Genomic DNA, 23,859 nt, shown 5'->3' on the forward strand with positions numbered 1-23,859 from the left:
CACAAGGCTTCCTGGCATTGACAGACATCCCTAGATCCAGTCAGGAGGCATTTATGAATGTGTCTGCACCCCCCTTTTCCTCAGGGAGGCTTTTGGGGCTGGTTCTGCAGCATCACAGGGCTTACTGAGCTATGTGGGGTCTAACGGACTTCACAATAACAGGACTGGGGAAAAAAAAGGTCAAGTAGCAAAAAATTTACCTTCAACATAAAGGTAATTTTTTTCTTTACTTCCCAGCCCTACTGATGGGCAAGCAGCCTTCAGACTACCCAGAAAGCCACCCCTCCTGACTACATCAATTTGTGGATTCCATCAGCATCCAGAGTAGGTTTAAAAGCTGTTGGTATTTTCAAGCCTCCTGCAGCCCTGTTCATTCCAGCAGCATCCTTCCCTGCAGGCAGCCTAAACACGTCCAGAATCCCCTACACTTTCTCTTCCTGTACCCACTTCCTCACTACTTTTTTCTTTTCCTCTGCCTGTGTCAGCAGGACAATTCCCAGAGACTCTGCAAGGAAAAGCAGTTCAGCACACTTAGAGCACATTAGCACAGACAACTTTATTGCTGAGTTGATGTTGTTCAGGGAATAGCTGGGGACTTAAGTGGTTCCAGCTGGTTGGTGATAAAAAGTTACATTACAGATGGTAAACATCAGATGATGATGGGAGATCCCTTCCAACTCTACTGTGCTTGAGCAGCTGAGGGAGAGACCTGCAGTCACAAAGAGAAGTGAAAATGTCACGTAGGTGACAGCTCTAAAACAGGCTGAGAAGGGAGGAAAAGGTGGTGCCCACCACTGAGTAACAATAATGGCAAAATTATGCATCTCAGAGAAGATGTCAGCTTGCAGCTGCCACAGCCAGAGCAGCAGCACAGCCCAGCTGCATCAGCTGCTCCACATCTTCTGCATGGAACAGTTTATCAGTAGGATATGAGAATAATACTCACTAAGATCCAGAACACCGAGCTCTACAACTTAAAATGTTAGAAAACAGAGTTATATAATGACACAGTTCAACTGGGATCCAGTTATAAAAGGGAGGCAATTTCCAAAGCTCTTTGACTTTCAGCATCATTGTGATAACCAGCTACCCAAGGAAGGCCCTGTGCAATGAAAATGCTGTAAGGTTTGCCTGAGCTTTTCCAACATCCAGAACCACCCCTCCTCTGCCATATCTCAGAAAATTACATCAGTTTCTATTGCATATGTTTTTAATTAGGATTATAAACCTAGACCAACTTGAATATATCTCCTGATATATCAATTTCAACATTCTCAGATGACCATTTCCACTGTGTTAAAATAAATATTAATTCCTGGTAGGCCCTCAAAGAAGCTGACTTAAAAACATGCTCTTCTGAATGTGCAAATACCTGCTGTGACAGTACTGATTTAATATACTACTCCTCTCTCCCTTAAGACTTTCAGGTAGCATGTAAAAGAAGCCTCATTTCCCAAAACCATCCTGTAAGACAAACAATGTAAGTGATCTTTAGCCAATTCTTCAAAAACTTTGAAGTGGCCCCAGTTCCTCCAAAATCACCGACTTCTCCCTTTTTACCTTCTCTCCATCACCTCCTGCCCAACAACAGCCCACAGAATCAAGAAAATTTTACAGCTTCAAAAGGAATTGTTAATCTTTGGTAAAAAGCCAGTATGGGGCAAATTTTTCTTGCTTCCCATCTTGTGCACCTACTGAAAACTGAGGGAATCTTCTTGATTTTGCATTTTCTTTGATGACTAGATGTAAAAGACACTGGCAAGTAATATTCAGCACTGGAATGGAGCCTAATTAAAGATTTTTAAGAGCCCATGACAATCCCCACTTTGATCAACCACAGACCATCTCCCTACCTTTTAATACACACACCTTTAAAAAGTAGCTACCTTTCATCTTTTGACATTGATGGACTGAGTTGGTGACACTTTTAGGAAATTTAAATCAGAAATGCCCACATTTGGTGCCTAAGCACTGCCCCAAGAACAGCAGACCATTTCAGAATCTAGTGATAATTTTATTTAAAAAACTCCAAACCTTTATAACTTATTAAGGTTGGTGCCAAACTTAGCACTGGAACCAAGGTTTGCCAAACAACAGCAGCAGCAAAGTACAGCTTCAGGATGTCAAGTCAAGGACATTTGAACAGCTCTGCTCAGTATTCTGCTGTAAGATAAATTGAGGAAACTGTCCTTAGTGCACAGAAACCTCTAATGATCTGCTGTGGTAGGTTTGCTTTATTACCAGTATTGAAAATAAGTCATGAACATAAAAGCAGCAAGAGAAGAAGTCAGACTGACTGCAATTACTTCCCACCCAGTCTTTCCTTCTCCCTCCATGGATACAGAGACCAAAGTGTGTATATACCATGTGAGAATGTAAATCACATCATACATTTGAAATTAATTTTAATTTATGTACAGCAGTCACTGTTCATGAATGTACACAGACCCTGCAGTTACATTCTTTATAAGGTTAAGTCTTCACTGTTCTCTACTGGATCTTCTGATGCAGAAACAGAAAGGAGAAGTGGAATCAAGGAGTAAGTCATTAAAAATCTGGGGACTTTGAGTAGTAAATCTCAGAGAGTCTTCTATGAGGTTCCAGAAATAAATGGTGGCAACGTGTATATATTGCAATTTTATTTCATTCGCTCAAACAAAACGTTAGCATGTAAGAAATTTAAAATGACACAATATGATAAAAATAGCAGAGAATGAATTGAGAAACTAAAAAGAAGGTAAACCTAAATGCATGAAAAGTCAACATTCATTAGTGAACAGCTTCAGTCTTTGATTGACACTTGGTAACTTTAAAACAACGAACTGGAAATCATTATGACTGTCTGAAGAGATTTCAGCACCAGCACTAAGGGTTTTACATTCAGTTGGTTTGCGGTTGACTCGGTAGCCACTTGTCTGTAGTGCAGGTTTATCACAGGTCAGATCACAGTGTTGAGGAAAGCAACGCCCTCCTGGCATTAGGAAGGATCCCTTAAACTGCCCTCAGCTTAAGACATCCATTGTACAAAAGCACAGAACCACCACAATATGGTTTTTAAAGAACTTAGTCACCAGTAAGCAAAATAATCGTAACTTCTGCAGTTCATTTTCAATACTGAAATCTCTGGAAATGGTGCAACTGTCAGTAAGTCAGGAAATGTCTACAGTAATCTTTAATTCAATCTGATTTCCTGGAAAGAACCAGTTCTGCAGGTTGGGATTACAGAAAGTATGTATGTAGAAGCAGCACAAAAAGACAACATCTGTTCCTTTTTCTTTTAAACAGAAATCATGTTAATTGTAGACCAAGGCACAAAACGTTTAGTGCATAAGCCAGTTCCTTGCACAATCTAGAAGTTCAGCCTTTAATTTTGAACCACTTATAGCCATCCATGCTATTCCACTAGGTAACTCCTGAACCCTCCTAGAAACGAATCAAACGTGATTTCTGACAAGGGTAAACATCCTTACTGCTCAAAAAGTCTGTGTAAAACAAAAAGCTACATCAACAAAGATGAAAATGCCTCCTCTTGTTTTGAGAAAAACAGTACTTGACAAGCTTACTATGGATTTTTTCTTTTTAATGCCTTCAATAAATGCATGCAGAAAGGTGATATTGTTTCTCCTCTTTATTAAAAAAAATTAATAAATGGAGTTAGGCAGTATTTCCACTGTTGTCTTCCCTTAGAATCTGAACCTGTAAGATCAGACAACATTTAAATGGGAAAAAGATTTCCTATTGAAGCCTTTCTGAAGCTGTTAAGTGCTGTTTTGCTTTGGTGTTCAGTCTGCTATTGAAAGCATCTGTGCCACAAATGGAGCTGCCTGTACTTGTAAGCAAATCTCTCCACAAGTTGTAGGTAAACTTTTCCTCTGGATTGGCACAGATCCCAAAGCAAACATGGCTTCGAAAAATGGACAGTGCAAGGGAAAAGGGAAGATTTTGATCCATATTCTTTGTCCAAAGCACTACAAAGCCAATTTGCAGAATTTTTATTCCACTGAACTTTACCATATTAAAACACAAACTTAAAAAAACTTACACTCATAAGATTGAAAACCCTGGGAAAGAGAGGTATCACCTCCCCTAAAAATGTTGCTGAAATTGTTGAGCAAAACCAATAGCACATCATTGCTATTTTTCAGTGTTTGTCTCATGTGGAGCTGTGGGAGTTTTTTATTGGTTTTGAGTTCTTTTGGAAAGGAGGGTGGTAGATAAATTAGGAGGAGAAGGGGCCATTTACTGTGACCTGATCGTTCTCAGGTAACTACTGCTGTTCTGTTTCATTAAACAACCAAAAAAAAAAGGGAGTCTCAGAAAAGAGTGAAGCAGAGGGTCATGGTGAAAAGGTGAAGGACAAGACACACAGGGGCATCCTCAGTAAGTCAGATGCCTACAACATTTTTTCTCTCACCGAGAAATGAGTTTGGTTCACCTGGGAGTTTCAGAACCATCACTGGAAGTTATTACTGAATTTCAAATAGAAAACTGAAAAAAGATACAAAAGGATCAAGTACCTGGTTCCATTAACATGGTTACTGATAAAAGTCATGTTTTCCTCATTATTACACATGCATGTAAGATGAAGAAAAAGTGTAGAAAGTAATAAAAATGTGTCACCTTCCCCCTCCCTCTTCCCACATCTTCCTGGGCATAAATTAAGCCTTACAAATGAAAAGGCTACTCTGTGACATGCAATTTTTCTTTTAATTAAAAAGCTGGCTGTGTTGTGTTACATTACAAAATGTCCACATGCATAAATCTAAAAAAAGCCCCAAAATCTACTGTAAATCTACAACATACTAATGATTTACATTTGACTGCTGATTCGCTTTATGTCGAAGTCTTAGATTTGGTAAAGCATCGTAACAATGTAGGAAGGCATCTACATCTTTAAACTCTGGACTGTGTTTGCTTTTTTTTTTTTTTTTAATTTTCCTAGAAAATTGCATGAAGGCTAACTAGAGAGGCTTCCTATCATAAAATTCGAAAATCTTGATATGTCATCACCGTCTAGGTCACCCTTACTTACAAATATTGCCCTTTAAAAGCACACATCTCTAATAGTTCCTTGTCTCGTGAACCGAACTTCTACACATCTGATCTCTTAAATTACTCATGGAAATATCAGATATGATAGGAAGACAAACCTGAGATACATTTGAAGTACAACAGTATAACTTGCTAACTCCTTCATTAATAAAGAAAACCTCTCTGAAAAGCCTTCCCAAGCTTTTCCCTGTTTTTTGTTTTGTTTTTTTTTTTTGTCTTAACAACAAATTCTGAAACATGTGCAATTTTATCTTGACATGAGTAGACTTCAAAGCACTGTGATCTTGTCTGATAGATGTAGGAATTTCTGCATAATCATTACAGTAACTTTAAGAGTCTTTTCCACCCTGCTGTAAAGGTCAGAAAAAAGCTGCAAACTAGGAGGGGAATAGCATTATCACCAGAGTGATGTGTCTGAAGCTTTTCAGAATAGGTTGTTTCTCCCTCCTTCCAAGTGTCTGTCTGTCTCCGTTTTCTTCTAACAGCTCACAAAACGTAGTCAGTTTTATATCAAGTTAAAGAGTCACATCGGCTTAGTACGAGTCTTTCTATGCAGTATTGGACTTGCTGAGTTCCTGCCTGATAGCTGCAGAGAGACAGAGACACAGTTAGCAAATCAAATAAAGTAATCTTTACTAGGCAGGAAGCTGGAACATACAGCTGACCCCCCAGAGCAGGCTCACCCTGCTCTCACAACATGAAGAACCAACCCCTAAAGCAGCCCCATGTGGCTTCAGACAAGTGACATTATCAACCAGGCACTACATTTTTTCTTCCCGTAAAATTTATGTTCAAAACTTAATTTTTAGTTCCCACCTCCAGCAAGGCTGTAGGAATCACCACCATTGGAATTTCCAAGGAGTGTAAGTATGGGCTCATTTATTTTATTTTTTTTTATTTAACAGCAGCCTCAGGGCCCTGTTTGCACTCTACAGGTCTAAAAGGCTGTGGTACAGCACAGCACAGATAAAATATAGGGAAAAGCACTACATTCCCCTTAGTCCCAAACCAGCCAGTTCTTTCTACAACATCAGTTGATGACATGCAATATTTTATCAGCAGTGGTATTAGATTAATATGATTTTTTTCCTCCCCACACTTTGTTTTGGTACATTCCACAAAGCCAAAAAGAATAAAAGGCCCACCAAGGTAGTAAATCATACACAGAGTTTTGCTTAATTCCTGGCAAAGGCAAACCTTCAGGATTATATTTTCTCAATGATTTCCCTTAAGTACAGAATATTACATAGGAAAATAGCTTCTGTTGAAATGAAAATGGAAACTGTGAGACTTCTTTTCTTTGACACTTATGTTACAGATCAAAGACGTAATTGAAAGCTGGAAGCACAATTCTCTTCTGAATATTACTAGTTTTGAATTACATACCTCAGCAGCTGTGCATTATTTAAAAATAACCTACCTACCACCACATGATACTAAGGATAACTTCAAATCACTCAAATACAGCATCACTTAAACCACTCTTAAAAGACACATTGGTGTCAATGTTCTACTAAAACAAAACCCTCAGGAAAGAAATCCTTGAAGCACATCAATTGGAACAGGTCTGGCACCAGTGGTTTGCCACTAGACAAAGAACAAAGCTACTTTTACCAATAAATAACTCTCAGGCTACCAATACATTGTATTTACATTTTAAAGCACCTGCAGCTACTCTAAACCTAAGCAGCAGCAGTGAACAAAGCAACACTTACCATCAATGAGTTCTTCCTTTAATTTCGTTAACTCCTTCCTCATTTCATCTAAAATGTCCTAAAATGTGTCAGAGCATAAATAACAGATTAGCAGATTTGTTTTGCCACCTGTAAATTTCTGTGGAGAGAAATCCAGAATTCTCTCTACAATCCTTCCTGTTTTTCCTTAACCCTTCTGAGAAGCATAACCCACCCTTCAGCTTCCAAGTTAATCCTCAAAACCCAAGGCATCCCTAGAACATTACTAGTGCAGTTATAATGCAGAAAAAACAGTCCCTGCAATTGCCACAAACCGATTCCTGTAGAATTTATGCGGAGAAGGGATAGAATGAGAAAGCTTTGCTACAAGTGAAATGTGATGTGGAATGCAAAGAAAGGAGCTCACTAAACACCACAAGCCAAGGAAGTATTCTACGGGGAAAAAACTGAAATGTAATCAAGGTATCAAGGTCCCAGTCCCAGTGGAATGTGATGGAATGAAGATAACAGAGTGAAGTGCTGTCCCTGCTTGCTGTTTTTTCCATCCTTTCCTCCAAGCTCCTTCAGAACCACTCACCAGGCCAGAAGCCACTCTAGAACTACATGGGGACATGGTCTAGAAGCAACTAAAAGTTGCTACCCAAGTAAAAGCGGCTCTAGAATTACCCACAGAGCTGCAGCCTGCACCAGAATCTCCCTCCCCACTTAGGGTGGAGCCACTGATCCAAACATCACTTGCAGATGCTTCACCTCCAACTCCACAACTGCCACAGGATTCCTCTGCTCTTGAACTGGAGAGCTGCACAAAAGACAGAATCCCTGGATGCTCTTCCCCACCTAACTTGTGACCACAGGTGCTCACATCTGATATTAAAATTCGTTCTGCTAGAGCTGCCCCAAGTTGCTTGTTTGGCTACAGAGAAAAGAATGAAAGGTTTTCCAGGCAAATTGATTTCCCAGTTCCATCTACAGTGTCAACACCATCCTGTGTGTGCTGCCTAATGCAATAGCAGGAACTTTGTGAGAAATGAATGGGGCTGTCTAAGCCTCCATCCTACAGCTCCAACTCCTAAGAATACTGACAAATGCCTGGGCAAAAATAAAGGCTAGCAATTACTAAATCATTAACTTTCCAACTGGCTAACAAAACAGTTAAAAATTGGTGTTGGACAGCTGCAAGTCCTTATATCCAACTTCCATAGCAATCTTTTTTTAAAGCATTATCCACATACCTGCTTCAATCTGTCATAATCTAGACCTTCTGACTGTACTCCGTTGGCACTGGGCTGTCCCGTTGGTGTAGATTTTGGTCTGCAGCACAAAAACACATTGATGAATTACTGGTTGCTCCTTATTGCAGGATTCATACAACTCCCCCGTCAAAATTGCTGACATTTGTTCAACAAAAACATAGTAAAAAATCAGAACAAAAACCAAAAAATGTTGGGAGTGGGAGGATGGGAAAAATCAAGCAGACCCAAAATACCACACAGAATAGAAAGCAACACCCAAGAATGTTTTACACACACTGGAAATATTAATTACCATAAGAGTTATTAGTTCAAAACAAGAACTTTCAAAGCAGCAGACAGATTTCACTGTCAGTGGTTTCTGATTTCTTCATAATGGGCATAAAAGGCTGAATGCCTTCAAATGTCAAGTACTTTCCTTTTGAAACTGCTTGCTCATTCAAAAGTGGATCTCCCAAGGAAGCACTCCCACTAACTAATGACTGCATGCTGACTGTATGAATGCTGAGCAATCACCCTGGGGGATTTTCAAAGGTTGACAGATCCAAGCAATACTATCCAACTCCTCTGCAACCTCAATTATCCCATAAGTTGCTTTTTAAAGCTACTGAGAGCAAACACTGTAACAGCAGCAAGATTTTTCAGGTGATACTTGAGAGGAAGTTCTAATGTTTTGGACTATGTCATGTTTGATATTTGCTTATGAAATACTCTCTTAGACATCAAAAACTTGCTTACCCAGATCACCCTGCATTTTTTAACAAGGATTCCAAAAGAAGGGGGTTTCCTGCCTTCCCACTTCTCTTTCCTGATCCCCTCTTTCATTCAAGGGGTAATTCAGACTCATGGACTTACTAGAGCTGTGAGCAGAGATAAAACCTGGATGTCCACAGCAGCAATACCAAAAGAGTTCTCCCAAGAGGGAGGAATGTTCTGCTGTTCTTAAATACATTTTACATCTTGGCTAGCATTCTCCATCCCTTACCTGTAAAACTTCAAGCCAGTAAGAAGCTGTTGATAAAATTCCTGACAATTCATCTCAGGGGGTTTCCCTGATGTTTAGAATTATCATAATCTGCTAATTTTAAGGAAGAGCAGAGTATAAAGCAGGTTAAGCTGGGTCCTATTTCATTGGCCTTGTATGTGGCATCTCTGAACAAAATAGCCTGGCCTATACTCAGTGTGTCCCTTCAAAATTCCTACACAGGAGAACTTAATTTAGCACTGCATTTTTCTGTATTTGTTACATGAGAGTGCAGGCTGATTTACTGCAACAAAGGTAGACAGGAATGAAAAAAATACTTCATTTCTTCATTTGTTTTAGACAATTACTACCTTGAGCTTTCGTGCATCTTCCCTTACAAGACAGGAGTTTATCCATAAGGAAATTATCCTATTCTACTGGTTTTGTTCAGTAAGAGCTGAATGAACCTCACACTAAATTGTCTTGCTGTCTTTTACAACCTGACAGGACTATGTTCTGACTTGCTAACTGAAGAACAAAGTGTGACTCCAACAGAAAAGGGTGCACACATCAAAATGCTGGTTTGATACGTCTTCCCTTGGGATCACAAACCTAAATTGTCACAGCTGTAAAGGCTTAAGTCCACACAGTTTAAATGTAAGTTCCCAGAGAGAAACTGCTAATTACTCTTCTTGAAACACACCAAAATTAAATACACAATCCACCGAGTAAGACAGAAAATGAAATATTGAATAATGTGATAGTGAAAGAAGCTGGAAAATAGAATTCACCTTGCAACCACCAGAGAACCTACTGTGTGCACTAATGCTATGAAGGCAAACCACAGTTTAGGATCTTTTCCAGAACTCTTTACATGTTACAGTGCTTAGTTCAGTATGGAAGAATTCCTTGCTCAAAAACATCCATCAGCTGAGACCTTTGGCTATCACTGTTTCATCTGATACGTGGTATTTAAAGAGTTACTTGCAGTTTACACCTGAAATTGTGAGCCCTGACCTACTCCAGGCAGAACAGCTGAGTTTTTCAGATAGTTCATATATAGTTTCTGATCATTTCCATTGACTATGGTTCTGTTCCCATACACTATGGCATGACAGCATTTATCCAACAGGACTGAAAAAATCCTCTTAAATGCAGCTCCTGGCAATTGCTAACAGGCACCTAGTGCCTGCCTTAATGGAAGAACCCAACCAATACACTTTAACATTTTTTTAAAACTACTTATGAGTTTAATGTATTAATAAGAAGACTTCAAAGAAAACCTCTACACAAATTGTTTCTTTTTTGTCATATCTTTAGAACAAAAAGTCAGTTTTACCCACCATAACTATCTACTGCTTCTATCTGTTAAAAATCTCCACAGGAAAGCTTCTTTATCAACGCTGCCCCTTAATCTTGACAATGTACTGCATTTTTGCTTTCCCAAATGCAAGATATTCTTAATTCAAACACTGAAATACCATAATTAGCAAAACAGGTAATTTCTAATCTCAGGAAAATCTAGCTGTGTTCCTTCCCAAAGTATGTTGTGGTTTTGTTTTTTTTTTTCCCAATTTCAGCCTGAATGCAGTTGTCATTTAGGAAAACATTAACTAATGAAATTTAGTGAATAAAAACGTCCCAGCCATTCAATCCCAACGTGGCTGAAGAGCTCTCCCGTGTGGTTCTTCATAGCATTGCCTACCAGGACAGCGAGGCAAGCCTGACAGTCCCTAACACACCTTCGACCAAGCATGCAAAGGAAAGATCTTATTCATGCCAACATGCATAATACACCACCCAAGATAAGTAGCTAAAAGGGGAACTTTTAATACAAAAAGATTAAGTAATCACCACAATGAGTGCCTTCATGAAAAGCAAAGGTGGAATTTGACTCAGTAATTCTGAGGGGCTCTGGAAGACATTTACCTCTGGAAAGCTCTCAAAGCCTAAAGAGTTTCAATGTCAGTACTTTATGACCACTAGAAAGTGAAACTTAAATCTCTGGCAAAAAATACATATCATGTTACCTAATTTGTGACTATGTTCCAAGTAGAAACATGAATTTATGCTTAAAAAGTCTTTAATCAAAAAGCAGACGTGAAAACACACCCACAAAATGAATTCCCATTCCTCTGTATCTAAACTTAAGAGTTTGACAGCCTGCTTCTTAGAACAGTGCAAATGGTCCACTAAATCCTGGAGTATTCAACAGGAATTTGTACCTTTGCAGGTGGAGACTGCCAGAAAACCAGCATTTTATATTAATTCATACCTAGTTCTTAAGCCATCTCAATTTGCCTTTGACACCGTCTGCTTTTAATCAGTGCAAAAGTGGGCTCAACTGGACAAATAAAATGTGGAGGAGGAACCTGGAGATGCTTGTGGTGATTACCAACCCGTGTAGAAAAAGTCCAACCCTGAACTGGTCAAAGGGGTTATTACGAAGTCTCAAATCCCAACAGGATGATACCTGTTTAGTGAATCATAGAACCTGTTTTCAGAAGCAAGCAGATTTTTCCATGGAGATTCCCGTCTATTAGGGGGAGAAACACTACCTTTAAAAGCTGTAATAGCTCTTAATTTTGTTCCGTTTTAGCACCTTAAACACCATGGGGTTTCAGTAGATTCAGAAGTTTTACTTGCATGAAAAGGCCTGATTTTAGATAGGACACTAACTTGCTTTAAAATACTTGTAACATTCACTCTGAATAAAAACAACTTCATCCTCTACCTCTGTGGAAGCTCTGAAGAGAAAATTTTGCTGACTTGCCATTTTCTTAAGCGTGCTTTGCTTAATCCCTGTAAGTGACTCACATCCTCCCTGCAGAGGTCAGGAGCAGCTCTCCAGCCCTACCAGGTGAAAGAAATCCCCTTCTGGCAGACACAGGGTTAGTGTTTCAAACTGCAGCTCCCCTTGGCTAAACAAAGCTAGTTTAGCAAGCTGCTTGCTGAGAGAGACTTGGCAAGTTGGGAAATGTAGACACTTAAGAAAAATACAAGGATATTCAAGAGAGACTTCTTCTAACAGCTTTGCTTGCTATAAAATTTTCCTCTTCCTAGCAGAGGAAGCCGTCAACACTGACTAGAAAACTGTATCAGCAGGCCTAAAGTATGTGCTATGGCACCTTCCAGCAGGTTATGACAGCACTGGAAAAGAATATTGACGTTAAATAAACACAGATTTCTTATTTTGGAAGTACTTTTAGAGTATATACCCAGGGAAGCTCACATCAAGTTAAATTCTATCTGCATTTTCCATTGGATGAATGAAGACAAAAGCTTGATGGAGAGAGTGCCCCAATAAATCTAAGAGAAATCTCAAAAATCTTCTGTACTCCTCTAGGTCAGAAAATATTTTTAAACAGACCTCAGCACCTCTGAATTCCACCAGCTGGAAAAAGGTCAGAGAAACTGGAAGCATGAAACAGTTTGCGAAAACCTACTCCTGTAGGGGCAGGTAGAATCAAAACTTCAGAACATTCCCGACTCCCCAAAAGTCACATATTGAGAGTTGCCCTACTTATTAATCCCTTTACCCTATGGATAAGCAATTTGAGCAAAGTATCTACAGCCAAAGGGCTGGGTCAGCAACTGTCTTCCACAATATGAACTCTGAAATGCTCTTTAGGATTCCTTACACCAATTATTTCTGTGACAAGTTCCCCCTCAACACCACGTTTTGAAGCAGATGAAGGTATCAACACCAGAGACCCTGGTCAAAGCAGGGCAGACCTGCTGGGGAGGAGGGGGAAGAGGGCAGGGCAAAGCCAAGGCCAAAGGTGATGCAGTATTTTGTTACACTGACAGTGTAGCAGAGAGAATGTCACCACCAATGGCACCTGCTTCCTCACAAAAAAAAAAACAAACAAGTAAGCAACCAGAACCAAGGCTGCAGACACCTCAAACTCCTGGATTTATTCTAAAAGAGACAAAGATACTGAGAGTGTTTAGTGTTGCATTTTAGAACTGAAGACCTCAAGGGCAACTTCAACTACCAATGAGGCCTCTCAGAGAACAATTGTTTTTAATACTCTGATCATCCAATCTTCTACAGCTATTCCAACAGCCAAATTTAAATGGGAATACAGGAAATTTCAAACATAGCATTCCCAAGTTGAACATATTCTTTTGTTTTCTCTCAAGAAATTCAGGTGACTTCCTCAGATTATCAGGGGTCAGAACCCTTTAACCTCTGTGTACACAATACACAGGAATTCTAAATGAACCACAAGCCTCTTGCTTAAAGTAAATGACAATTAAATATAGCTCCAAAAAATTGCTAAAGCAGCCATTTCACTTACTGAAAATGCCTACCAAAATTCCAGCTGACAAGTTACCAAAGACTGGTTGATGCACTGAACGGTGTAAAACATTTCTACACTTCTTTAAGATGGACATTCTTAGATTGGTATGAGAGCTACTGAAAATTGTCATAGAATCAAATCTTACCAAGATGGCTTAAATATCCACAAAAGCATTCTGTGAGCAGCAGAGAAATAGAAAGAACACCTCTTCTCTAAATTTACTACTGAATATGTGAACTGCAGCACTGAATTTGGTTTCACCTTATAGGAAATTTCACACTTCAAATAAAGAACTAAACATTTCTGTAGGCAATTGTACACCTTACTAATTCAGGTTATACACCAGCAATTGTTAAAATAAACTTTTTTGGGTACAACTTTTGTTTTTACTGTCAAAAATTTCTCTTATTAGCATTCTCCAAAAGTAACTCTTAATTCCTTCTTAAAACTGCTAAAAGCAGTTTCACAGCAGCAGTTTTAAACCCATAAAGATGACCTTTACTCTTCTAGTCCAGTATCTTCAGCAGCATGTGCAACAAGAACAAATGTAAGGAAATGACAGCTGGTACAAAAGGGGAGTACCTGGAAATAACAGGTGACTTGCTTCCATTCACTGTATTTGTCCTTTCCCAAGGCTTTCTTGTTAGTTCTGGAAAACAGAGTGAGGAGATTAAAAACTGTCTTTTTCTATGCACTGTGTAATTTGTATGAGGAAACTTCAAACAGCTGGCAACTCAAGTCAGCTGCTTGGTGTTTTGCTCTTTTTACTCCATTGCTTTAGGTCTTTCACATTAAGCTACCTCTTGTATTCATCTGTGAATGCATCAAGTGAGAGCACCTTCAAGTCTCACTGGTCTCCCAGACACTGTAAATGCCATTTGATTCTTAATCTGGCTGGGAGAAGGCCTGACTATACTTTATAGGCATTGGATTTATTTGTAAGTATTTATAGGTACTGGATTGCTGCAGCTGTGAAACATGGAATTCTGTAACCAGTCAGCTGCAAACACTTGAGGAATAGGCTTCTAAGCTAAAGGTGTTTTCCTAAACTCTTAATGATAGAAAATTAATTCAGTGCCAGTGTCAGTGACATGCCAGCAGATACAACCTGACACAACCAGAATATCTTCCAGCAATGAGAAAAAAGAAGGTTCATTCCTTACAATCTGCACAAGTTAGTACAGACTTTCTATAGTGTGGATTGTTATTACTTGCTATCATTACTTACTCAGGACTTCAGTGTGCCAGTGATCTTATCAGTCTTCACTTCAGATTTGGAGTTTGTTTGGTCTGCTCCCTTTCTTTTGTATTATTTATTCATATTATTTAGCTCTGCTAAACTAGGTAAGCAGAGAGGCAGAAAGACCCTTTCAGAGTCTCTTATTGACCAGAAAATTCCCTGGAATGCAGCTGAATACTGAGAATACCTAAATTGCAGAAGGTTGCCAGCATAGTCTGTAACCCAGCCAAGTACAGGCTACTTATGCTAGTAATGAGCTTTAAACTTAATTTTATACACCAGTCTTCAGGATTTGTCCTGCCATAGGAGCTATTTTAGCAGGATTTTAGCCGTATCTGCAAAACTGAGAAACTTCTGCTATGGCTGCAGTTTGCTCAAGGATGCTATGCATTCCTCTTAAAACACTTTAAAGACCTGTTCCAGTGATGAGGCTCAGCATTACCAGAGCATCTCACAGTAAGAAACAAAGAAAATTTCTCAACTGGAAGGGAATGGTCAAATTCTGAATGCATTTGACATTTTTAACAGATTAGATGAGGCTTCTTATCATCACCAATTAAAGGAACCACTTCCACTGGTTTTCATTTCCTTCTTTTTGGGCCTGTATTATCAGAAGTGTTCCAAAAGCAGTCATTTTCCCAAGGCTAATGTCCTTTCTGTTTAACAGAACGAAGCAGACTCTCTCTTAAAGGAAGAGGAAAAAAAAAGGGGGAGGGGTGTGTGTGTGAAAACCTCGATTTGTGTGATGTCATTTACTTCCTTGCAGTCTGACTTCTCCAGATGAGTGCCTGTATCTCAATACTAAGTTTGCCAGTTATTTCCATCTGGACACACAACTCCTAGCACTCTTTTTTATTCCCCAGCCAGGTGTCACCTGGGTTTTGTTCACAATACAGCAGTGGTTTTCAATATTAAGGCCTGCACATCATCAAGTGGTTGAATCATCTAGAGGAGAAGTGTACGCATGGGCAAGCAGTCAGCAGAGGAAGCTGGAACAGACTGAATGCTGGTGTATTCATGATCCAGTTACTTCCTTTCTGCTTCAACTGCCTTTTGGGAGAACAGACTGCAGGGTTATATGGCACAGCCTCCCTGTTTTGCAGGTATGTACTGAGCGGTGGCCAGGGAAACTGAGGGTGCAACAAGGTACTACTAAAGGACAGGAAAATAAACTCTTGAGTGTCTCTTGAGAGACAATAATTTACAGTGTGAATATATATGTATGCTGGCAATGCCTCTTGGTCAACTGTAGAATGTGTAAGCTTCCCTTACTCACTGCAGCAGAGGTGTTGGCTATGGAGCTCCAAAGAATGCCTCTTCAGCAGAGTGATCATGGGCAAAGAATTTCAACACTCTGCATTTATATTCTTTATTCACTTATGTTCTATTTATCCATCATCTTCTCAACCAGGAACCATTCTACGCAAAACCCCAGGTTGAAATCATGGAAGAGGAAGGCTCCAAAATTCAGCAGAGCTGACCAAGATTTGTCACTAGATTTTAGCATTACAGAGTCCCAGAGTTCACAAACCTGAACTACTTACCAGGTGTGCTTGTTGAAGAAACCTTGGAAGATGAAGACTCTGATTCTTCCTGATTAAAAGGGAGAAGAGAGGGAATAGGGAGAGAGGAGGGAGGAAGAAAAAAAATCTTTATAATCTGTTATATTCATGAGAGTCAATCTCAACTGTTTAAATATTTCAGTTTATATACATATCTATAAAAAATGGTTCTGTTCAAGTGTATATAGAAGATGGACGAGCACTTCAGAGTAGTGGTGATATGTGTGTATATTTATACATTAATGTATAAATAATCTTTTGTACACCACTGGAATCTCTCTGATGATCCTTGTATTGAGTAATGTGAAGTAGATAAAATTTCTCAACTCACAGCTTTATCTTCTTTCTGCTCTGGTTCTGTTGATCCCTTTTCAGCAATTCTTCTCCTGTAAGCAGAGACAAAAGTTATCAAGCTCATCATGGCTTTAAGATGGAAGAATGTTGTTTACTGCAATTAAAGACTTATACAGACTCATGAAAATTTGTGTTTTAAGAAGTACTTTCAAAACACCTTCAAAGGCAAAGTCCTCCTGCCAAAGCAACTGTGCAATTTGAAGTCTGTATGCCCTCCCCTACTACTGCACAAAGGCTAACACAGAAGTACTGGATTACACTCAAATAAAAATGGCTATTCATGAAACATGATCAGCTTCCCAAAGCAACCACGAGCTGCTGTCTATCTGATCCTCAGCCAGCTGCAAGCAGGCACCCCAAATCCCACCTGTGTGATGACTAAGCAGCTGGAGCAGAGCAGGAACAGCTCCTCACCTCCTGGCCAGCAGGGCGCTCATTTCTTCCATCAACCCACTGCCTCCCAAGGGAAGGGGTCCATTTCCACGGCCACCGTCTGTTTTGGATGAAGCAGAACCTCCTCCTCCTCCACTTGAACTGGAGGAGTCTTCACCCTTCAGAGCACACAAAAAGACACCAGATGTGCCAACAGAATGAGAGCTGACTTCATAAAACCAGCGAAGTTCACATGCAAGAAAGACACAAGTGCATAAAGAACGGCATGGGCTGGCAGCACATCCTTTAATGCTTTTTTCTTAATGAATTAAGCCTACCCCAAATGTCTCGATACCGCTGTTAACCTTGAACAGAGGTTAGAAGTGGGAACAGGAATCAGAAAAAGAAACCAGGGTTATATTTACCCGTGAGACTTTCCTAAGTTTGGCTCCTGCAAGTGCAGCTGCTAGTCCAGTTAGAGGGCGATTATCTTCGGACACGAATCCCGCTGAAAATCCAGAGGCTGGGAGGGGGGGAGCAGGAGGTGGCAGGGGAACGGGAGGGACTTGGCTGGGCAGCGGAGGAGGCGGCGGCGGTGGTGGCGGCGGCCCCGAAGGTGGGAGTGGAGGAGGTGGTGGAGGGCCAGGAGGAGGTGGGGCTGCTACTGAAGACTGAGCTGGGCCAGGGGGCAGGGGAGGTGGAGGAGGAGGTGCAGGTGGTCCTTGGACAGCACCTAGGGTCAGAGAGAAAACAAAGAGATGACATTAAGGATTTAGAAAACAAAGGTCTTACTTTCATTGAAATGGTGGCTCTTTTGCTCAGTGTACGAGACATTAAAGCTGGTAAGATACTGGGCAAGAAAACACTGAATTTCAGCAGGAGAGAAGCATTCTTATCCAATACACTAAGCACATTACACAGTATGCTGTGAGAGATCAGACAGCTCCAGAGACATTTACATGAAACCCCTCCAGTCAGGTTCTGTGCTGCAACCAAGAACAACTTTATACCAAGAAACAGGCAGAGAGTCAAGTTAGGCATGAGCTTCGTAGCAGGAGGAACAATGGGGTGTGCTCACATGGTGCTAAACAGTATCTCACTGCATTAACAAGCACTAACACATCACCCAAACATCTGAACCCTTAAACTATTTGAGTGCCAATGCTAATTTCTAAGCTATATGTAAATCTTTCCTTTAAAATAATTCCAGCAATCAACTTTTATGATTTAATACAAACACTAATTAGTGAGTTAGAAGACTGACGTATTTCAAGCTGATGGGAAGAAGCTGTTTTATATCTATTATTCTTTACTTCTTTAAATTCACATTGTTATCCAAATACAATGTGTACTTTGAAAAAAGAATATTCTGACGATCACTGTACTATTATTATTATAGGAAGAGTTTAAGAAATTTTGACTTAGACAACAGCTCCATACCTCCAGAGATCCTACCTCTGTCTCACCAAAACCACCATAAGGCAGGAAAAATTCTGTACAACTACCTTCATCTCTAAAGGCAGGAATTTCACATACAAGACAAGTCTTCCTGGTTTCCTACTCTGCTAACCACTGCAGAAATTCAAAAGCCTGTTAAACCCTTGGCATCACTCACTGTCCAAGTGCACACTTTTATTCCATACTAGAAGCGAGGCCATCCACTCTATTTCCACTCCATCCCAAAGCAGCTCAGACCTTCATTTCAGACAGGAGGATATAAACAGGGTCCATTCTGCATGGCTTGTACCAGGCTGCTTAACCCCCAGGAGCCCCCCTGCCCACATCTTTGGAGCTACTGCAGAGTTCTGTACGAAGACCTACATCTATTAAATCGACCCGAATCTGTTAAATCAATATAAAAACAGGATTCAGGTTAACAAAGACATGTATTACCATGTAAAATGCATTTCTATTGTATTGAGGAGTGTTCATGAAGGCTATCATCTGGCTTAATCAAACTTTTTGTCCAAAGTCTTCTTAGAAACACTGGCAAAATACTGCAGAAAGACCTGTCTCTCTGTATCTAAATACACACATATTTATGTATGTGCCCACAGCAATGCATCAAAATACAACCATTGTCCAGAAAGAAATGCTGCAGGTGTCACATATTACTTTCTAAATTTGAATTATTCTTCAGTGAAGGTCATTTACATGTCCAAAGCCACGCATATGCTCTTCTATGCTGGTTGCCACTAGGAAACTAATGATCCTGCCTGGTAACATCACTTCCCAAATAAACCAACAATGCAGGGTTCACCAAGCAAGAATCTGACCAACTCTGTTCTCAACAGGTGAGTTCTTAAGAAATTAGACTTTTCCTCATGACAGGCCACAGAACATGGGCTCCTAGGCACGGAGCTCTTCATTTCCCTTACCCCAGCCGTGTTTGGCTGCGGCATTAGGATCACTGCAGCTTGGAAGCGCTGTGTTAATGGCTGGGGGTAGTCAGGGGCTCTGACACCCGCGGGCTGCGCCCTGCTTAGCGCATTAGTAGCAATAACAGAAAGCCTTACCCTGCTGGGTCGGAGCTTCAACCGGCTGAGAGGCTGCCTGCAAGACTGGCTCAGAAGCAGAGGAGTCTCCCAGCACAGAGTTTAGAGAGTTCTCAACAGAGGCAGGGGTAGCTGCAGAGGGAGAAGGGAGAACACTAGGCTTGGATGAGGGAGTCGAGGCATTCGGGGAGTTGGGAGAAGGAGAAGCTTGAGGTCCAGAGAGTGACAGAGGCGGAAAGGAAGGCAGTGGGGGGGGAGGAGGTGGCAGAGGCGGCGTTGGACCTGAGGTAGAAGGTGAAGGAACCGGATAAGCCAGGTTTTCGGGAAGCCCGTTAGGAGCCGTGGGAGACGTGGACATTTGGGCCGCCGGGTTGGAAGCCGACACCGGGAGGACGGGTCTCGGGCCTGTGGCTTTGCCTGGCGGGCTGCTGATCATTACTGGAGGAGACGGGGGCAGGGGGGCGAAACTGGGCGCGGCCCAGGCCGCGGGCTTGGTGCTGGGAGGCAAAGTCGCCGCCGCACTGACGGGAGAAGGGGGCCGAGAACTTTTGTTCAGCGGACGAGGAACCGTAGCGTAATGGGGGAGAACGGGGTGGAAAGCTGAGCCTAAGGATGTAGCAAAACGTGATGCAGAGTGCCTTAGAGGCGGTGTAGGGGGAGTGGAAGTCGGTGGTGCAGAAGTCACTACAGCGTACTCCGGTGTGGCCTCTGCCATTGGCGCTGAGACTGCTTTTGCATATGATGGAGGAGGTGCTGAAGGAGGCTGGCAACTGGAGTATTCAGGAAGTGGAGTGCTATACGGGGAGTTGTCGAAAGATGGAGCTGGACAGAAGATGGAAAGCAGCAGCAAAGGCAGGATAAAAAAAGGAGAAAGAGAAAAAGGGAGCTAATGAAGCAACAAAACCAGCATTCAAACAAAATGTAAAAATGTAGACTACAGTTAGTACCAGAGGATTAGGCACAAGTGAAAATACTGTTAGGAAAGTTTTACATATTACCAACAGCTGCTCTTAAATTTTACCAACTCTTTTTGTGCCAACATTTGAATTTACAGGTACGTTCTAGAGAAAGTTTTCTCAAATCCCATCTGTGAGATGGGTTATAGGGTTGAGCAATCAGTCTTTTACCAGCTTTTATCTTCTTGTTTGCAAACTGCAAGCAAATGTAGCGACCTTAACATTTGTGTCAACTCCACTAATAAAACCCCTACCATAGGCAGCAAGTGTAATCTCTCTATTCCCCAGAAAAAGCTCCATAGCAAATATTGAAAGTACTGGGAATAAAACTACCACTAAAATCCTCTGCTCTAAAATGACTTACATAGTATTCCTTGACTTTCACCATGAGCTGACTTATGTAAATTGAGTTTGAGACTGAAGAACAACCAAGCACTTGACTAATGTTCCATTATATTACCAAAATGAGAAAGCTTTCAGTTATCACTGGATACATTTCCACAGGCAGTGCATTATCTTATCTACAAATACATACAACACATTTCACTGAGATGTTACTACAATGATAGATTAGGCAAGACTTCAGACTGAAAAGCATTTCTCACACTATTACTTTGCCTTATATAGGAACATACCTTCTATGTTAACACACTCAACCTTTTACCTTTTAGGGTTTTTTTCCCAACTTATGTAATGACAATACATTTGTTGAATAGAGCAAACAATGATAAGGTATTTAGAAAGTTTAATTCATCACACTTTAACCAATGTTGGAGGTGCCCAAAATGATTCAAGTTCTCCCACACAATCAGAGAGTATGGACAATGGAGTGAGCAAACAATGCAAAAAAAATTATTTCAGAATTAATGGAAAATTATGACAGAAAAGTCAAATATCTTTGACTTCTTGCCATAAAAAAAAGGGAAGGAATTCCAGCAAAACGAAGCCTGAAATACTGACTGTTGCTACACAGCTGTACTCACTGCCATTTGCTGGTTCTCCCACACTCCATCACCCAAACACATAAAGAGCAGTCTGGTGGTAGAACACACTTGGGTTTTGAAATTCTTACCAGCATTTGAAATTCTTCTCTCTCTTTCCCATTCCAACTGTTCCCTTTCCAACTGTTCTTGCCGTTCTCTTTCTTGCCTCTCCCGTTCAAGTCGTTCCAGTCTCTCCCGGTCCTGCCTCTCCTTCTCTTGTCTCTCCCTTTCCAGGCGCTCTTGCCGTTCCCTTTCTTGCCGTTCTCTCTCCAGCTGCTCCTGCTCTAGGCGCTCTCTTTCCAGTCTTTCCCTTTCTAGCCTCTCTCTCTCCAGCCTCTCCCGTTCCATTCGTTCACGATCCAGCCTCTCCCGTTCCAGCTCCTTCTGCCTCTGTTGCTCTTGCAACTGTCTACAAGTGGTGAGAAAAGGAAAGAGACTAAGCTGCAAAGCAAAAATCAAAACCACCAAGCAACTGTTAAAAGGACAAGGAGATAAACTGATCAACAATCCTGGCAGCAGCGAGAACAAAAGCACAGCATTTGTACCTATGTGGAAGTCTCAATTCTAACATGCCACTTTTCTGAGCTGGATAATAATTTAATTATGTTTACAGTAAAAAGAATCACATACCCGATTTCTTCTTAACTAACTGAACATTCTCAGAGACAGACTTCAAGAGGTAAGAATAGAAAGCTGATGCTGCTAATTTGCTAACTGATACAATCTTTCCAGTTTGGGATATGGAGTTACATTTGTTCTTTGCATGGTATTTTATACTCAAAGCAGTGAATAGAAGTACAGTGAAATAGCAGTAACACAAATACTCATTAAAAAAGAAGCACCCCCAAATAAATTATGGTTTTTGGATTAACTAGTCAGGTAGAATTTATCCATATTTTACAGAAGCATCAAAATGCCCACGTGTCAATCCACATTTGCATCTTAACACACACAAACAGCTGAACTGGCAACAACATAAGAACACCCTGAAGGCACAGGAAAAATGGACATGGTCAAAAAAATCCAGGGTGCAGCAGCCAAGGAAACACTGCAGGGAGCTGGCAGGGTTTCCAGCTCATGGGAGGCTTTGCAAAGCAAAGCAGGGAGGGGGAAGACATGAAGAGGAGGAAAACAAGTAAAAGCCAGGCAATGGAAATATCCTAAGGGTAAGAAGAAACCTTGCAGAATTCTCTGCCAAAGTCACTGGGTTGACTGAAAGGACTTTCTGGGAAAAAAAATGCAGTGGGAAAAGATATATACCACCTTTCTGATCCTTTCTTCCCAACTTGTTCTATATTTTATTTAGGGTTTTTTAGGGCTTTTTAAAAGATGTATCTTCACAGTTGGTTAAAATACAGCTTCTTGATTTTCAAAGCTTTTTCATCTCTTGGGGATAACTCAGGGATGAAACAAAAATTAGGCCAATCCTCCTCCCAGCTGTGGCCAGTATGTTCCTGTCAGTACATACCACTGAAAATGTTGCTAGCTCTTGTTCTCTATTTGAATTCTTGTTTCCAAAAACCAAACCAAAACGAAAAAACCATAGCAGTTAGAAAATCTTGTCTACAAAGCACAGAGGCATTTCTTCTGCCATGCTTCAGATGCAAACTGATGACAGATTCTCAACAAACACAAAGCACAGCCAGCTCTTAACTAAAAAGCAGAGAGGAAACCTAAATTCCAACACCTCAAGATACCAGATGTGTGTTTTCTACACTGTGCCACTGGGTAGTTTAATTTGGACAGTCATTGGCAATACTATGTTGTATATTTAGAGTCATAAGGACTGAATTCTGAAAAGGAAGGGAACTTCAGCTGTTTCATTCCTTTTCATGCCCAGAAAATACCAGCATAACTGCAAATTCCAGCCCATGAACTATTGTAATTGAAGTCCATCTGGTTTTCAGACCAAAGCTTTTCCTTTACAAACAAAAAACTAATTGAAATTTCCTAATTTCTATAACCAAATAAGTTCCAGTTACGCACAACAAAAGGACTTTTTTCACTATTTAACTCGCTACCCATCAGAAGCAAAATCCAGTTCTGCTCCTTTACCATTTCTTCCCTCAGCCATAAAACAAAGCTGTAAGAGCAGTCACTATGAAACCAGAGCTGCAACCCACCTTGTTAAATGACTGATTTTTAGCCTCTGAAGTCCACTAAAAAGTCTGATGATTGACCCATACGTGTTTGGAACCAATACAGGAGTTCTATAAATGTTAAGAGAATATAATACAAACCACAGAAATTTAAGCTCCAAGAGGTATTAAAAATATTTTTGACATTACATTTTTACCTGTTCTGTACAAAACTAATTTTACTATGTGCTCTTTTTTCCCCTCTGATAAAACCTATTATTAGAGGAAAACAGGGTTTTCATCAAGGCTAACTTCAGCTTGGTCATGCTAAAGTTATTTTTATTTTTTTTTCTTTCATAAAGGAGAGGTGGATGTACCTGCTTCTATCTAAAAGACTGTTCAGAGCAGAAGACAGCACTGACAGACTCCAAAGCAGCTTTTGTTTATTTTCGTCATTCTTTTGCATTCATTTACCAGAAATGAGCATATTCTACCTAGAAATGTACACTCTGTTCATCCTAAACCTAAAATGTAGATATGGCATTTCAGATC

The 23,859-nt window shown here is 40.5% G+C and overlaps 1 protein-coding gene across 8 annotated transcripts in view; it reads right to left on the reverse strand.

Annotated features, from left to right (window-relative positions):
- Window positions 1–1,993: 1,993 nt before the first annotated feature.
- ENAH (ENAH actin regulator) overlaps window positions 1,994–23,859 on the reverse strand; it is a 90,357-nt gene continuing 68,491 nt past the window's right edge. For 4 of the 8 annotated variants that reach the window (XM_021543307.2, XM_021543305.2, XM_077781913.1 and 1 more), the window contains 10 exons: window positions 21,319–21,638; window positions 19,312–20,112; window positions 17,221–17,528; window positions 16,838–16,974; window positions 16,401–16,455; window positions 16,052–16,100; window positions 13,850–13,916; window positions 7,979–8,057; window positions 6,768–6,825; window positions 1,994–5,638 (listed from right to left, as the gene is read on the reverse strand). In XM_021543307.2, coding sequence (XP_021398982.1) covers window positions 5,601–5,638; window positions 6,768–6,825; window positions 7,979–8,057; window positions 13,850–13,916; window positions 16,052–16,100; window positions 16,401–16,455; window positions 16,838–16,974; window positions 17,221–17,528; window positions 19,312–20,112; window positions 21,319–21,638 — 1,912 coding nt within the window. In that variant the 3' untranslated portion in view covers window positions 1,994–5,600. The remainder of the gene's footprint in view (window positions 5,639–6,767; window positions 6,826–7,978; window positions 8,058–13,849; window positions 13,917–16,051; window positions 16,101–16,400; window positions 16,456–16,837; window positions 16,975–17,220; window positions 17,529–19,311; window positions 20,113–21,318; window positions 21,639–23,859) is intronic. The other 4 variants (XM_077781915.1, XM_077781914.1, XM_021543309.2 and 1 more) reach the window with 2 other exon arrangements.

Source organism: Lonchura striata, chromosome 3 (genome assembly GCF_046129695.1).
Source record: "Lonchura striata isolate bLonStr1 chromosome 3, bLonStr1.mat, whole genome shotgun sequence".
NCBI classification, from domain to species: Eukaryota; Metazoa; Chordata; class Aves; order Passeriformes; family Estrildidae; genus Lonchura; species Lonchura striata.